The 17,792-nt window shown below is 45.9% G+C and overlaps 1 protein-coding gene across 3 annotated transcripts in view; it reads left to right on the plus strand.

The window, feature by feature from the left end:
- STXBP5 (syntaxin binding protein 5) overlaps positions 1-17,792 on the plus strand; it is a 925,152-nt gene that overhangs the window by 819,887 nt on the left and 87,473 nt on the right. For all 3 annotated transcript variants that reach the window (XM_082250146.1, XM_082250147.1, XM_082250148.1), the window contains one exon: positions 526-765. In XM_082250146.1, the coding sequence (XP_082106272.1) occupies positions 526-765 (240 nt within the window). The remainder of the gene's footprint in view (positions 1-525; positions 766-17,792) is intronic.

Genomic DNA, 17,792 nt, shown 5'->3' on the forward strand with positions numbered 1-17,792 from the left:
ATGTGTCCATGAACATTGCAGCACTTAAGATTTATATTTTAAAAATACCCCCAAATCTTCTAGAGTAGAGCTTACTGGCATAATTTACTCAAATGTGTGTATATGTGTAAATTTACTTCTAGTGTTTAGAATTAATATTTTAACCAATAGAGAATGAATATACTTGCATATGCTTCTAAGCGCCTTATGCCCATATATGCTCATAAACACATGTAATTAAGCAACAAAACAAGCATTTATTCAATTATTTTTCACTCAACTACTAGCTTTTTTTTTTTTTTTATCAGTTGAACTACTACGAGCTCCCTTGTGGACAAAAAGAGCCAGCATAGATAGAAGTGTTGTAATACAATCATATGCATGCAACCTAATGACATACTGTATAGCGGTTTATGAACACTATTTGCTGGTAGCTACAGTTTTATTCTATTTATCTGGTATATTGTTGTGTGAGCACAGCTTTTTGTTTTAAGCATATTTATTGAACAGAGCATACTGACAAACATTTACCTTGTGTTATATTAGATGTCCGAGACAATTCCTTCAGCCGGTCACGGAGTTCAAGTGTGACCAGCATAGACAAAGAATCACGAGAGGCAATTTCCTCTCTTCATTTCTGTGAGTCTTTCACCAGGAAACCGGACATATCTACGGCACCATGTTTATGGGTTGGAACCACGCTAGGTACCGTGTTGGTCATTGTTTTAGGCCTGCCACCATCAGGAGAACAAAGACTTCTTCAGCCTGTTATTGTATCTCCAAGCGGTAAGTAACCTGTGTAATTAATGTGTTCTATTGGAGTGTGTGTGGGAGGGCATGAGTGTCTTCCCATGGTGATGGGGGAGGGGCCTAATTTATAACCGAAATTCCTTGGCTACATTGTACTTGTGTTGGTTTAATACCTAGAAAATAGGCACTGTCATTCTGAAGTGGGAATTTTCAAGGGCATGCATTTATGGTCAGCAATTGAATTGAATGAATTTATGGTACCTATGAAAACCCCTAACCCCAGGTAGGCATATTATGCAAATGTCACCACCTAAGACATCGGCCTTTTATCTGGTATGAGACCAGCACAGGTTTACATTAAAATAATATTGGAAGGTAGAAGTTTTATAGCAAGTACCCTGGAAAACCCTAAAAATTGGATTTTTGTCCTACCGTAAAATCCTTTTCTCTGAAGTTCATTGACTGACACAGCTCGAGAATCTTCTTGACCATTGGGATATGGTGCTCCCTACAGGAGTATAGGACACTAGGCAGGAAAACACTTTACCACTCCTATGGGGCAATCTCAGGGGATATACTCTCACTTCCTGATATAGGCACTCAGTTTTGTTGAAAGCAGTGTCAGAAGAAATATAACCCATCTCAATAGAGGGGGCTGGGTGCTGTGTCTATCATTGAACATCAGAGAAAAGGATTTTACGGTAAGAAAAAAATCCCATTTTCTCTTTCGTTCATTGACGGACACAGCTCAAGAATCTTCTTGACTATTGGGACGTCCCAAAGCAGTGTTAAACATGAGGGGTGGGAAAAACGCAGCAGAAAATATTCCCAAAAGGCCAAATCTAGCCAACCAGGCACAACTGGACCTCACCTGAAAAATACACCCTCAAAGAGGACTAGCCCTCTCAACAGCAGCCTGCAAAACCTTGCGGCCAAAGGTAGCATCCGCGGATTCCAACACATCCACTTTGTAAAATTTTGTTAAAGTGTGCACAGACGACCAAGTAGCTGCCTTGTAAACCTGCACCACTGATGCCTTATGACGGAAGGCCCAAGAGGCACGAAGTGCCCTCGTACAACGCGCCTTAACAGGGAAAGGAGGATCCTGACCCTAATGGAATAGGCCTGCACCACCGTCTGCCTGATCCATCCGCAAATGGTTGCTGTAGACGTGGGCAGCCCTTTATGAGGTCGATCTGTGAGGACAAACAGCGAGCCCGATTTCCAAAACGACTGTCGCCGCCATGTTCACTCTGATTGCCCAAACCACATCCAAAGAGTGCAAGGCAATCTCTTTAGGGTGTTTTAGGCTTAGGACACAAAGAAGGCAACACAATGTCTTCATTTAAATGGAAACCAGAAACGGCCTTGGGAGGGAACGACTGGCAGGGATGAAGCACCACTTTGTCTCATTGAACCACCAAATAAGGTGAACTACAAGACAACGCAGCCAACACCCTGTGTGCAGAAGTTATGGCTGCCAAGAAAGCTACCTTCTGTGTCAAAGAAAGCAGAGGAAGCTCACAAGCATCTTCAAAAGGTGGTTTCTGAAGAACTGACCGCACCAGTTTGAGGTACCAAGAAGGCAACAGAGACCTCACCGGGGGAGCCAAGAGGCAGACCCCTGAACAAAGGCGTGAACCAAGGAATGCCTAGCCAACGGGCATTGAAAGAAACTCACCAAGGTGAAACCTGGCCCTTGAGGACTCCCAAGACCAAACGTTAATATACACCATTTTGGAAAAACTCCAAGATTCGAGTCATCGAAAAAGAACGAAGGTCAGACCCCCTCGAGACGCGCACCATGCAATGTTGTACACCTTCCCGACTCGATGATAAATCTTTCTAGAAGTAGATTTTCTAGCTTTTAACAGCGTGGGAATCAACGATTCTGACACCCCTCTATCCTTCAGCACCTGGCTTTCAATAGCCAAGCCATTAAAGCCAGCGACTGTAAAGCCGGATGGAAGATCGGCCCTGGAGCCAGAAGATCTTTTGAGAGAGAGTCTCCAAGGGACATCAGGGACCAGCCTTAGCAGCTCTGAGTACTAAGACCGGTGAGGCCAGTTTGGAGCCACTAGGATAACCCAAATCCCTTCTGCCCCAATTATTTTCAGAAGTCTTGCCAGAAGTTTTAGAGGGGGAAATGCATATATCACAGTACTGGCCCCAAGGGGCCACCAGAGTGTCTGGTGTCGGCCAGAGGATCCTGAGACCTTGCTACGAACCTCTGTACCTTCCTGTTGAGATGAGGCCAACAGGTCCACTTCGGGAGTTCCCCACCAGAGACACAGTTGATGAAACCCCTTCGGGTGAAGAGACCATTGTTCCAAAGCCTGCCGACTGAGGTAGTCTGCCTGCCAATTTTCCACCCCTGGAATATGCACAGCAGAGAGGCCTGAAACTAAACATTTCGCCCGCCTTCCCAAGCCCCTAGGACACTTTTTGTGCCCCCTTGGTGATTGACATATGTCACAGCCGTGCATTGTCTGATTAAATCCTTAATGGGCGCCCCTGCCGACGATCCGTCCAATGGGTCAGGCAAAGCCTGACCGCCCAAATTTCCAGGATATTAATCCGCAGTCTGGACTCCTTCAGAGTACAAACCTGTGCCCAAGACACCCCCCTGACAGGCTGGTGTCCTGGGTGACCACTGTCCAGTACAGGGGAAGAAAGGATTTTCCCTTGCAGAGCCGGAGAACGAAGCCACCAAATCAGGGACCCTCTCGTACCCTGGCTCACCAGGATCACATTGTCTAGAGATTGTGGATTCTTGTTCAATTTAGCAAGATTTTCCCTTTGCAGCTATCTTGTGTGGAACTGTGCAAACGGAACCGCCTTGAAGGTGGAGACCATCAGACTCGGCACTTTCATACAAGTCCTGAGAGATGACCGCCTGTTGGACAACCGGAGCCGAATCGCATCCTGCAACTTCTGGAGTTTTTCCCCCAGAAGAAACACTCGGACTAAGGCCGAGTCCAGGGTCAGTCCCAGGTAGTCCAGCTTGGTGGACAGGACCAGAGAAGATTTTTGAAAATTCAGTTTCCATCCGAACTCTTGCAAGGTTCGCACAGTAATGTCCAGGTTTTCTATCAAGGCAGTCGGAGAATCTGCTCGCAGAAGGAGATCGTCCAGGTACCCCAGTACCACAATCCCCCACTGCCGCAGCAACGCAGACACCGAGGCCAAAACTTTTGTGAACACCTGAGGAGCAGAGGCGAGACAAAAGGGTAATGCCATAAATTGATGATGCTCTCCTCGCCCATGGCAAAGTGAAGAAAATGCTGATGCCCGACATATATTGGAATATGAAGATAGGCATCCTTGATATCGATAGAGGCCAGGAGATCCCCTTGATGAAAGGATGACACTACCGTGTGAATGGACTCCATACATAATTTTTGTACCCGCACAAAGCAGTTCAAGGCCTTGAGGTTCAGGATTGGGCGAACTTTGCCTTCCTTCCTGGGAACAGTGAATACGATTGAATAAAACCCCTGAAATTGTTCCTATTCTGGAACCGGTACAAAGAGCAAATCTTGCACCGCCCTGAGGAGACCTCGCAGGCAATCTGGGGACAAACTCAGGTTGGAAGGAAAGAACCTTGCCAGAGGCGAAGACCGAAACTCTATCTTTAAACCTGACCAAATCAACTTGTGGACCCACCTGTCTTGAATCAAGGAGGTCCACGGGTCTGTAAAGAAGCAAAGACGTCCCCTCACCCCAGATACGGGTGAGGACAGCCCTTCAGGCAGAGGAGCGCTTGACTTTGGGTGTGGAGAGACCTACTCTCTGCTTACCAGACCAGGGCCTCTTGGCACCTTCGGAGGGGGTTCAAAGGAATTTTGATCCCTTGTCCTGAGGTCCTGAGGAACGAAAGGGCTACTTGTGAGCCAAGAAGAAAGGCCCACATTTGTTTCGTGACTCCTTGCTCCTGGTAGCCTGTGGGAGAAGAGTACTCCCCCCCCCTCTGTAAGACCCTTAATAATCTCATCCATAGAAGCTCCGAACAGGTGATCTCCTACAAAAGGGAGATCCGGCAGGACCTTCTTGGAAGCCTGGTCCGCAGACCAGTACTTGAGCCATATCATGCGCCGAAGGATCACCGCTCTTACAGATACCCTGCAGACTAAGGGAGCCGCATCCAGAGAGGCATCACAGATGAACTGCAACCCCTGAACCAACTGGTCCGCCAGCTCTGTGAGGTTAGGGGAATCTGCTACACCTCCAAATCCTGGCGTAAATGCTTTGCTCATTCCGTTAAGGTCTGGGAAACCAACGTTATGGTTGTGACGGAATCCGGACAACGCGACTGGGTATCTCCACCAAAAACCTGCTTCCTAAGCTCTGGAACACGGGATCCGTGAATCTGGCTATAGTTACCCCAAGAACTAGACAGTACAAGTTTTGGAGTGAACCAGAATCAAACTGTTTATTAACACAAAGCAGAAGAAAATATACACTCTGACAACCCCTCCCCCTTAGCCAATCCACACAAACATACACATCCCATAATAGGCTTACTCAAGGCAGACATGAACAATAGAACAATGGAATGCAGGTATTCAACAATAATAAAACCCCACTAGCAAGGGTCTATGAAAACACTTTATGCAATATCCTAGCAATCTGCAATAAATCTTTATATATTTCCTGAGGGACACTGTTCAGAAATATTACAGTCCCAAGTGAAAGAGCCCCTCACTCCCCCAACACAAACCACACATATAGAACCCAGGATAACCGGGGTAACATGAAAGCCTGAGTCCAGTGTGGTTGTATAGCGAGTCTGATTAGTGCAGACCCGACTGGGGTTCTTGGTCACCCTGTGCCCCTAATAGACACAGGGTGACTTACACATAATAGGTGATGGGGAAGCTGGACAAGTAGTCTCCCAATCTCCCAGAAGCAATCTGGGTTCCACAAGCCCCCCCCAACCAAACTGACTCACGTCACAATGGTAAACACCGGTCTTAGGATTGAACCGACCATGGTAAAAAAATGTCGGAGCAAAGTTTCAGCTATCTTGTCAAAAGTGTCTTTAAAAGGTAGAGAGTCCTCTACTGGGAGAAGGGTGGCTTTATTTAACTTGGAAACCTGAGAATCCACCACAGGTGGTACTGACAGCTTTTTTAACAGGGACTCTTCAAAGGGATACCTCCTAGCGAAATGCTTAGGCACCCCGACAATGTGTTTAGGGAAACCGCACAGACTCGCGACAATTTTGTCAAAATAGGCGGGAAGGGGGAATAGCTTTGTCGCCTTTGAAGATCTGCGGGTACTGAGATGTACCAGCGTCTCCGACGCAGAAGCAGCTGCGTCCTCCAGTTTTAAAGTTTCCGGGACTGATACAATCAGTGCATCCACTAGCACCTTTTCGTGCGTAGCCATAATGGAAGAGAAATCATTATCAAAGCACTCGATGCGTGGACGCAGAGCCAGTAGGGATACTAGTGTCCGTGGAGGCCATGTCAACCTCAGAATCTGAGGAGACAGAGGATGCAGGCAAAGGCGGAGGGCACTTTTTGCCCGTCCTGTTTTTGAAGGACCGTATCTACAGTGCCTTTCGAAAGTATTCGGCCCCCTTGGAACTTTTCGACCTTTTGCCACATTTCAGGCTTCAAACATAAAGATATAAAACTGTAATTTTTTATGAAGAATCAACAACAAGTGGGACACAATCATGAATCATTGGATATTTCAAACTTTGTTAACAAATAAAAAACTGAAAAATTGGGCGTGCAAAATTATTCAGCCCCTTTACTTTCAGTGCAGCAAACTCTCTCCAGAAGTTCAGTGAGGATCTCTGAATGATCCAATGTTTACCTAAATGACTAATGATGATAAATAGAATCCACCTGTGTGTAATCAAGTCTCCATATAAATGCACCTGCACTGTGATAGTCTCAGAGGTCTGTTTCAAGCGCAGAGAGCATCATGAAGAACAAGAAACACACCAGGCAGGTCCGAGATACTGTTGTGGAGAAGTTTAAAGCCGGAATTGGATACAAAAAGATTTCCCAAGCTTTAAACATCCCAAGGAACACTGTGCAAGCGATCATATTGAAATGGAAGGAGTATCAGACCACTGCAAATCTACGAAGACCTGGCCGTCCCTCTAAACTTTCAGCTCATACAAGGAGAAGACTGATCAGAGATGCAGCCAAGAGGCCCATGATCACTCTGGATGAACTGCAGAGATCTACAGCTGAGGTAGGAGACTCTGTCCATAGGACAACAATCAAGCCACCTGGGAGACACACCAAACATGTGGAAGAAGGTGCTCTGGTCAGATGAAACCAAAATCAAGCTTTTTGGCAACAATGCAAAACGTTATGTTTGGCGTAAAAGCAACACAGCTCATCACCCTGAACACACCATCCCCACTGTCAAACATGGTGGTGGCAGCATCATGGTATGGGCCTGCTTTTCTTCAGCAGGGACAGGGAAGATGGTTAAAATTGATGGGAAGATGGATGGAGCCAAATACAGGACCATTCTGGAAGAAAGCCTGATGGAGTCTGCAAAAGACCTGAGATTGGGACAGAGATTTGTCTTCCAACAAGACAATGATCCAAAACATAAAGCAAAATCTTCAATGGAATGGTTCAAAAATAAACATATCCAGGTGTTAGAATGGCCAAGTCAAAGTCCAGACCTGAATCCAATCAAGAATCTGTGGAAAGAACTGAAAACTGCTGTTCACAAACGCTCTCCATCCAACCTCACTGAGCTCGAGCTAATTTGCAAGGAGGAATGGACAAAAATTTCATTCTCTCGATGTGCAAAACTGATGGAGACATACCCCAAGTGACTTACAGCTGTAATTGCAGCAAAAGGTGGCGTTACAAAGCATTAACCACTTGCCGACCGCCGCACAACTATCTACGTCGGCGGTCAGCCCCTCACAGGCAAACTAACGTAGGGCTACGTTGCTTGCTTGTGAGGGTCTAGGGAGCGAGCGCGCGCCCCCGGAGGCGCGCTCCCGCGTGGTCACGGACCCCCCCGCGCGTGTGACCAGCGGACCCGATGTCCGCCGACCACTCAGCGATCGGCGGGGGAGAGGGAGAATGTCAGGCAGCTTGTGTAAACAAGCTGCCTGTCATTCTCCTCGCTGCAAAGACACTGATCACATGGATCTACTATGTAGATCCGTTGATCAGTGTCCTTACAGCTGAAGCCACAGCCAATCACAGTAGAAAGCACGCCCCTAGGGACACACACAGCCCCTCCCTCCCAAATAAAGTTAACCCCTCACTACCAGTGTATTTTTACAGTAACAGTGCATATATATAGCACTGATTACTGTAGAAATGTCACTGGTAACCCCAAAAGTGTCAAAAATGTCAGTCAAGGGTCCGTTCTGTCCGCCGCAATGTCGCAGTACCGCAAAAAAATCGCAGATCGCCGCCATTACGCGTTAAAAAAAAAAACAACAAAAATGACAAAAATCTTTCCCTTTGTTAGTAAACGCGATAACTTTTGCGCAAACCAATCAAAATACGCTTTTTGCGATTTTTTTTTTTACCAAACATGTAGCATAAAACAAATTGGCCGAAAAAGTTAAAAAATTTTGATTTTTACATTTTTTTGGGGGGGAATTTCATATAAAAAAATGTGAAAAATATTGTTATTTTTGCAAAATTTACGCTCTTTTTTTGTTTATAGCGCGTGATCAAAAAATCGCACAGGTGATCAAATACCACCAAAAGAAAGCTCTGTTTGTGGGAAAAAAAGGACGCCAAATTCGTTTAGGTACAGCGTCGCACGACCGCGCAATTGTCCGTTAAAGTCACGCAGTGCCGAATCGCAAAATACCCCCTGGTCGGAATGGGGGTAAAATCTTCCGGGGCTTAAGTGGTTAACTAAGGGGGCTGAATAATTTTGCACGCCCAATTTTTCAGTTTTTTATTTGTTAAAAAAGTTTGAAATATCCAATAAATTTTGTTCCACTTCATGATTGAGTCCCACTTGTTGTTGATTCTTCACAAAAAATTACAGTTTTATATCTTTGTTTGAAGCCTGAAATGTGGCAAAAGGTTGAAAAGTTCAAGGGGGCCGAATACTTTCGCAAGGCACTGTACCTTGGAAACAAATGACTCTAGGACCACCGTCATAGCAGACAGAGTGGACTTGGACCCGGAGGGCCATTGCTTATGCCAAGTCTAAACCTATTTGTGGATGTAAGGATTGTATGCATATGCCAACACCTGTCACCTGATTTGTAAGGCTGGGGTTAGTATCTCTACTATGAACTTGAAATAGTATATAGTTGAGGTCTAAAATTCAGCAACAGTTCATACTCTTGGGATGCAATTGCTGATTGGGGTACACTATAACACTACTTACATTCCTTGGAGCAGAAGAAATATATAAAGTGGTACCAAATACAAAGCGAGAAGATTTGCTATGTTATAGGGAAGGAAAATGTGTATTCTTCAATCAGCTAACTAGGAAATATAAACAGCTGCACTGTTTAATTGGGCAACTATGTGGCAAATGAGGTTTAATGTTGATGTAAAGTTATGCACTTGGGGGCTAAGAATATGCATGCAGCATACATACTAGGGAGTAGAACTGGGGGAATCCATAGTGGAGAAGGATCATGGTGTTCTGGTAGATCCTAAGCTTAATAGTATGCAATGCCAAGCTGCAGTGTCCGAAGATGCCAAAGTCCTTTCTTGTATTAACAGAGGCATGGACTCCAGAGAGAGAGAGAGATCATTTTTTGCCCATGTACAAGTCATTAGTAAGACCTATGCAGTTCGGTTTTGGGCACTAGTTCTTAAAAAGGATTTTGGGGAACTGGAGAGTGCAGAGAATGGCAACCAAACTGATAAGAGGCATGGAGGAGCTCAGCTATGAGAAGAGGTTAAAGGAACTGAATTTATTCTCTCTTGAGAAGAGGAGACTAAGGGGGGTTATGATCAACATGTATACATACATAAGGGGTCCATATAGTGAACTTAGTGTTGAGTTTTTCACTTTAACCACTTAGGCCAGAGGATTTGGCTGCTTAAAGACCAGGGCCTATTTTGCGTTTCGGCACTGCGTGACTTTTAACGAACAATTGCGCGGTCATGCGACTCTGTACCCAAATGAAATTGACGTCCTTTTTTTCCCGCAAACAGAGCTTTCTTTTGGTGGTATTTGATTACCTGTGCGATTTTTACTTTTTGCGCTATAAACAAAAAAAGAGCGACCATTTTGAAAAAATAACTATTTTTCAAATTTTTTTATATGAAATTCTCAAAAAAAATGTAAAAATCAAAAATTTTTTAACATTTTAGGCCAATTTGTTTTCTGCTACATATTTTTGGTAAAAGAATATCGCAATAAGTGGATTTTGATTGGTTTGCGCAAGTTATTGCGTTTACTAACTACGGGAAAGAGTTATGTCATTTTTATTGTTTTTTTTTTTAACTAGTAATGACGGCGATCTGCAATTTTTTTTTTTTTTTTTGCGGGCCTGCAACATTGCGGGGGGCAGATCGGCCTCCTGACTGACATTTTTTACACTTTTGGGAGTACCAGTGACATTACTACAGTAATCAGTGCTATAAATATGCACTGTTACTGTAAAAATGACACTGGCAGGGAAGGGGTTAACTTTATTAGTGATCAAGGGGTTAAGTGTGTCCCTAGGGGCATGATTCTAATTGTCAAGGGGCGTGGCTTGTGATGTAACCACAGAGACATACGATCCTACATAGCAGGATCGTATAGTCTCTGCAGTTACACCAGGGAGAATGACCGGCGGCTTTGTTTACATTAGCTGCCTGCCTTTCTCCCTCTCCAGCGGGAGATCGCGAGTGACCGGCGGACATCGGAGCCGCCGGTCACTCGCGCGGGGATGTCAGGGAACGAGCGGGGGCGGGAGCGTGCCCTAGAGGCTCGTGGGCGAGTTACATACCGGTACGGGCTGACCGCCGCAGTATATGTACTTGCGGTGGTCGGCAAGTGGTTAAGGTCAACACAGAGGACAAGGCGGCACAGTTTACAAATAGAGGAAAACTGATTTTGTCTCCAAATACGGAAAGGTTTCTTCACTGTAAGAACTATGAAAATGTGGAATAGACTCCCTTCACAGGAGGTTCTGGCTAGCTCACTAGATTGCTTTAAAAAAGGCCTGGATTCTTTCCTGGGTGTACATAATATAAATGGGTACTAATATTTATAGGTAAAGTTGATTCAGGGAATATCCGATTGGCTCTCGGGGGATCAGGAAGGATTTTTTTTCCCCTGCTGTAGCAAATTGGATCATGTTTTGCTGGGGTTTTTCGCCTTCCTCTGGATCAAATTCAGGTATAGGATTGAGCCAGATGGACTTGTCTTTTTTTCAACCTGACTATGTAAGAGCTGTAACTACATCACAAGCATATAAGATGATGAAAGTAAAAAAACATACAGCTCTAAAAATCACCATCTCAACAATGTTCAGCGATGATAGCAGCCAGGGGAAGCACTCCTCCAGTGAGGCCGGGAGAAAGGGAAAGGAAAGACAGGTGATGGTGGTAGGGGACTCAATCATTAGAAGGACAGAGAGGGCAATCTGTCACAAAGACCGTGGGCGCCGAACAGTCTGTTGTTTACCGGACGCTCGGGTTCGGCACATCGCGGATCGGGTGGACAGATTACTGGGTGGGGCTGGGGAAAACCCAGCTGTCATGGTACACGTGGGTACCAATGACATAGGCAGAGGAAGATGGAGAGTCCTAAATTGATTTCAGGGACTTAGGCGCTAAGTTGAGTAGGACCTCCAAGGTAGTATTTTCAGAAATACTACCTGTACCTCGAGTCACACCAGAGAGGCAGCGAGAGATTAGCGAAGTTAACAAGTAGCTGAGGAGCTGGTGTAGTAAGGAGGGTTTTGGGGTTCCTGGAGAACTGGGCCGACTTCTCAGTTGGACACCGGCTCTTTGGTAGGGACGGATTGCACCTAAATGCAGCCGTACTGGATGAGAGGATGGCCACAAAGTTAGAGGGGCTTTTAAACTAGGTGATGGGGGGGAGGGTACAGATGTAGAATTAGACAGTGGAAAGCAAGATTCAGAGGGAAGAAATGGGGGCATTAGCGGTTGGGTGTTCGGAGCTCCTAAACCCAGGGTGGGTATGGGGAAAAATCACAAGAGCAGCCTAAAAACATCAAATGAGGATATACGTAACCGGTCAAAATTACGAGGCTTGTATACCAATGCCAGAAGCCTGGCTAACAAGATGGGAGAGCTGGAGCTACTGATGTTTGAGGAGGACTTAGATTTTGTGGGGATAACAGAGACTTGGTTTGACAGCTCTCATGACTGGATGGCGACCATTCAGGGGTATTCCCTTTATCGCAGAGATAGAGAAGGTAAAAAAGGGGGAGGGGTATGTCTGTATATTAAGAACAGTGTACAGGTAAATATGAGGGATGAAATTAATAATGGAGCTATGGACGAGGCAGAATCCCTATGGGTAGAACTTCAAAGGGAAGGCACTGTAGGGAAGGTAATATTGGGCGTATGCTATAGGCCCCCCAACCAGAGGGAGGAGGGGAGGGGGACCTCCTTTTACAGATAGGATTGGCAGCAAGGATGGGAAATGTCATTATAATGGGGGACTTTAATTATCCAGATATAGACTGAGCAGTAGGAACCGCGCATTCAGCCAAGGCTCAGCAGTTCCTAAATGTTTTGCAGGACAATTTCATGGGTCAGATGGTGAACGCACTGACAAGATGCGGTACTTGACCTACTGATTACCAACAATACAGACCTGCTCACGGATATAGAAATACGGGACAACTTAGGAAACAGTGACCATAGGTCAATTAGTTTCAGTATTAATTATAGTAATCGGAAACACAAGGGCAATATAAGAACACTGAATTTCAAAAGAGCCAATTTCCCAAAACTGCGCTCTCCGCTAGAAAATATCAAATGGGATAGAACCCTGGGAACAAAGAACACGGAGGAAAATTGGGAGTGCTTCAAGAGCATACTTAACAAAGGGATTGACCAGTGCATTCCAAAGGGAAATAAATTTAAAAGAGCAAAACTAAACCCTGGGTGGCTAAACTCCAACATAAAAATGCATATTAATGCTAAGGAAAAGGCCTTCAAAAAATAGAAGGCTGAGGGGTCATTGGCAGCATTCAAGCATTACAAAGAGTGTAATAAGAAATGTAAAGACGAAATCAGGGCGGCTAAAATAGAACACGAGAGACATATAGCGGAAGAGAGTAAAAAGAACCCCAATAAATTCTTTAAGTATATAAACAGTAAGAAAGCGAGGCCAGAACACATTGGCCCCATAAAAGACGATAAGGGAGTTTTGGCCACAGAGGACAGGGAAAAGGCGGTAGTGTTAAATCATTTCTTCTCTTCAGTCTTCACAAAAGAATTGGGGGGCTACACTAACCCAGCTTGTAAGGCCAAACTAAACAACACACCTCAAGAAATACCGCCATGGCTAACAGAAGATAGACTTAGAACTAAACTAGAGAAACGTAACATAAATAAATCACTGGGACTGGATGGCTTGCACCCGAGGGTTCTTAAGGAGCTCAGCCAGGTGATTGCCAGACCATTATTCTTGATCTTTAAGGATAGTTTACAGACGGGTATGGTGCCAGCTGATTGGAAAAAAGCCAACGTGGTACCAATATTTAAAAAGGGGCCGAGATATATCCCGGGTAACTATAGGCCGGTCAGCCTAACATCAGTAGTCTGCAAGATTTTTGACGGGATGTTAAGGGACCACATACAAGACTTTAGTAATGAAAACGGTATTGTTAGTAGTAATCAGCATGGATTCTTGAAAAATCGTTCTTGCCAGACCAATCTATTAACCTTCTATGATGAAGTGAGCTGCCACCAAGATAAAGGTAAGCCTGTGGATGTGGTGTATCTGGACTTTGCAAAGGCCTTTGACACCGTTCCCCACAAACGCTTACTGTTCAAACTAAGGAAGGTAGGTACCTGGATAGAGAACTGGCTCCAGAGGAGGTTGCAAAGGGTGGTGATTAATGGGGAGTACTCAGATTGGGCAGCTGTGGAAAGCGGGGTCCCCCAGGGTTGTGTCCTGGGGCCAATCCTGTTTAATTTATTCATAAATGATCTAGAGGAGGGGATAGCGAGTAAAATCTCGCTATTTGTGGATGATACTAAACTAAGCATGCCAATATCTTCTGGGCAGGATGTGGAAACCTTACAAGCGGTCCTGAACATAATTATAGGGTGGGCAACTACATGGCAGATGAGGTTTAATGTTGAAAAATGTAAAGTAATGCACTTGGGTGCCAGAAACCAGAAAGCAAGCTACTCATTAGGGGGGAACCTCTGGGTGAGTCTAGGATGGAAAAGGACCTGGGGGTACTGGTAGACAACAGGCTTGGCAGTGGCATGCAATGCCAAGCCGCTGCAAGCAAAGCCAACAGAATACTGGGATGTATAAAAAAGGGGATTCACTCCAGAAATAAAGCGATTATTCTCCCACTCTACAAGACTCTGGTCCGGCCACATCTGGAGTATGCTGTCCAGTTCTGGGCACCGGTCCTCAGGGAGGATGTGCTGGAACTGGAGAGAGTACAGAGAAGGGCAACAAAAATAATTAGGGGAATGGAGGACATCAGCTATGAGGAAAGACTACAAGCACTGAACCTATTCTCTCTGGAGAAGAGACGATTGAGGGGGGATATATCATCAATGTACAAATACTGTACTGGCAACCCTAGCATATGGAAAAACCTATTCAGAGAAGGGGAATACAATAAGACACGTGGCCACTCACTAAAACTAGAGGAAAGGCGGTTTAACCTTAAAATACGCAAGGGGTTCTTGACCCTGTAAGAGCAGTAAGGATGTGGAATTCTCTTCCGCAAGCAGTCGTATCAGCAGGGAGCATTGATAGTTTCAAAAAACTATTAGATGGGCACCTTAAAGACCACAACATACAGGGGTATACAATGTACGGTTAACAGCAAACACACACACACATCATAGGTTGAACTGGATGGACTGATGTCTTTTTTCAACCTCACTAACTATGTAACTATGATGTGAGAAATAATAGTGTAATAGCGCTAAAATATGCAACACAAATGTATATGTGAATAATCATGTAAAGTACAGGAGCAAAGTCACCCCAAATAGATAATTGAGGTTTAGTAATCAACTCCACAAGGCAGTGCAGCATTCTTTTAACAGCAGATATAGAACAAAAGTGCAATGCAACTTAACAATGCTTATTTTGTCAAGTGCACGTCGACATATAGCAAAGAAATCTCTAATTTACTGCCTTGTGCTACTCTCTTATATCAACCACCAAAAAACCTTATACAATCAAGTAAAATTTAACGCAATAATTACCAGAATCACTTTTTATTTAAAATTGGCATAGAATCCACTCTCAGTGCTGGTACACTAAAAAGCTGTGCACTTTAGTAAAATTGCTTAGTTTAACCACCTCAAATACTGTGCAACCCCTTCCTTCCCAGACCAATTTTCAGCTTTTAGTGCTCTTGCACTTTGACAACTGCTCAGTCATGCTACACCGTGTACCCAAATTAAATTTCTCTGTCGCACATTGACAGACGCAGTCCTCTTGATTAATATCAAATCGGGTTATACTGCCCTCTACAGGAGTAGGACACTAGGCAGAAGGAAAACGTTCTGGCCACACCTTAGGGGCAGTCCCAGAGGGTATATCCTCTCTCTCCCTGCTACAGGATGTTAGTTTTTTTCTGTCTAGTTAGGAGTAAGGACCTAAGTTCCTTGCTGGGATCTTTGGTCCTGGCAAGATTTTTTTTAGAAAAACTTTTTTTTAGGCAGCTTTTTTCTCCAGTTGTTCCTGTGAGATCTTCAAGCAAGTATGCTGAAACTGGGCGACGGGCTGGATGTTAAGATCCAGTGGTCACCCCAGTCAGCCTACGAGCGCGTGCAGGCCCTAGCTCCGCGCTGGGTCGGCCGCGACATAGTCCCACTGGACGGGGACTGACCCTGCGAGTTAAACGTCTCGCCTGGACGCCGACGACCAGTTGGAAACTGAGTCACGGCGTCCGTATTGGTCGACAGCCCCCCCACCTCGGTGGAGAGGGGTTCTGTCAGGAGTTGGCGCCCGCCTGTTCCGGTATGGTGAGTAAAATGTTCCTCTCTCCCCCTGACAGGTTTGTGGGTGGACGCGGGCCCCTCCCTGGGATGATCGGACCCTTATGATCCTGGATCCCCCCTCTATCCTATAACAGGTGTCACAGATCCCCCTATTGAGGGTGATTTAGTGAATAAGAACCAGGAGGCTTGGTTTGGGAGCTGACTATCGGAGTCACTGTATGAGGGGCACTGTAAAGGGACCATGACTGAAGTCAGTGGCTGGCATTACTGTTAGGATGGCCATGTAAGAGGGTGATAGCATCCTACCTGGTACATAAGGCCGATGCCTGTGCCTGGACTACCGCCATCCACAGGCCGCCATCCTCCCGCAGGCCGCCATCCTCCCACAGGCCGTACACCTCCCGCAGGCCGCACAGGCCGATGACTACCTTCCGCAGGCCGCAGCCATCTTTCCACAGGCCGCCGCCATTCTCCCGCAGGTCGCACGGGGCCGCCATCTTGGCGTAGCCTCGTGTCTCCAGCATGGGGGCGGCCATTTTGGAGATGACCAAACACCTCCAGGAGTAGTATGGGAGGCGCCGGAAGACGTGTAAAGGGGCGGAGCCGCCTCCTTTACCCGGGAAAACAATCCAAAAGACTTCCTGTCTGTAAGAGACAGCGCTGAGAGCAGGTTGATAGAAACTTCTGTAACACTGAGGGGCGCTGTTGCGCTGGGGGACTACAAGAAAAAAAAAAAAGTTTTTTTCTTTGCAATTATTTTTTTGTTTTCTGGCAAGTGTCTTGAATAATCATGGACCCTGCCACACATGTATCCCCACCTGATCCCCTCGAGGTGGCCGCAGGACCCTCCAGTACCCCACTTGTGATTGATGCATTATCAGCAGTTTTGGAGTCTTTGGTATCCCGGGTGGAGGTGGCCTGTCCGGGACGGGGATCAAGGAAGCGACCCCCGCCTACCCCTCTTTCATCTGACACTTCAGATACGGATTCTGAGCTGGTCACTGCAGCTGCAGGTCCCTCTTCTGGGGCTGCTGTCTCGGGTACGGTCTCCTCAGACAGTGAGGAGGACGTTTCTGCCTCCGCCATAGTGCAAGAAGAAGCATTGGTGGACGCACTAGTCATGTCTGTCCGGGAAACCTTAAGTCTTGAGTTTACACCGGCAGAGGTAGCTGACACTGAAATTCCCTTTGGTACCAGCAAGCCTACAAAAGTGGCGAAGGTTTTTCCCTTGCCCAAATGTTTTGGTAATCTAATTAAAGAAGAATGGGATTGTCCGAAACAAACCCCTGCTATTTCCAAACGCATTGCTAGGCGCTATCCGTTTGAGGAATCCCTCCTTAAAAGATGGACGGTACCGCCAGTGGTGGACCCACCGATTTCCAGACTAAATAAAGCCACTGTTATTCCGTTGGAGGAAGCTCCGTCCTTTAGGGATCCGGTGGATCGAAAAGTGGAAGCAGAATCCCGCTCGATTTTTTCCCTGATAGGGTCAACATTTAGGCCAGTGATTGCCATTGGTTTAGTTTCACAAACATTGACAGAATGGACCAAATTGTTACGCCGTGACATAAAGGGGAGAAGCATCCCCCCAGCAGTATCAGATTTGCTGGAGCAGATCATACAAGGGCTACAGTTCATCTGTGACGCCGCCCTGGACACCACTCCCTTGCTAGGGCGTGCATCTGTTTCAGCAGTGGTCCTCAGACGCATGTTGTGGTTAAAGTGCTGGTCGGCGGATCAAGGTTCCAAAAAAGCTTTGGCTAATCTTCCTTTTCAAGGGGATCGCCTGTTTGGGGCCACCTTGGATGAGATTATAAAGGATCTCACTGGGGGCAAGAGCACTTTTTTATCACAGACTGCTAAAGGTAAAGGACCTCGTAACAGGCGAGGACCTTCCTTTTCCGCTCATAAGAAGTTTGTTCGTTCCGCTGGGGCGGGCGATAAGGGGAAGCCCTCCAAAGCCCCTTCAGGGGG

The sequence above is a fragment of the Pelophylax lessonae genome, assembly GCF_965119305.1.
Source record: "Pelophylax lessonae genome assembly, chromosome: 3".
Taxonomy (NCBI): Eukaryota; Metazoa; Chordata; class Amphibia; order Anura; family Ranidae; genus Pelophylax; species Pelophylax lessonae.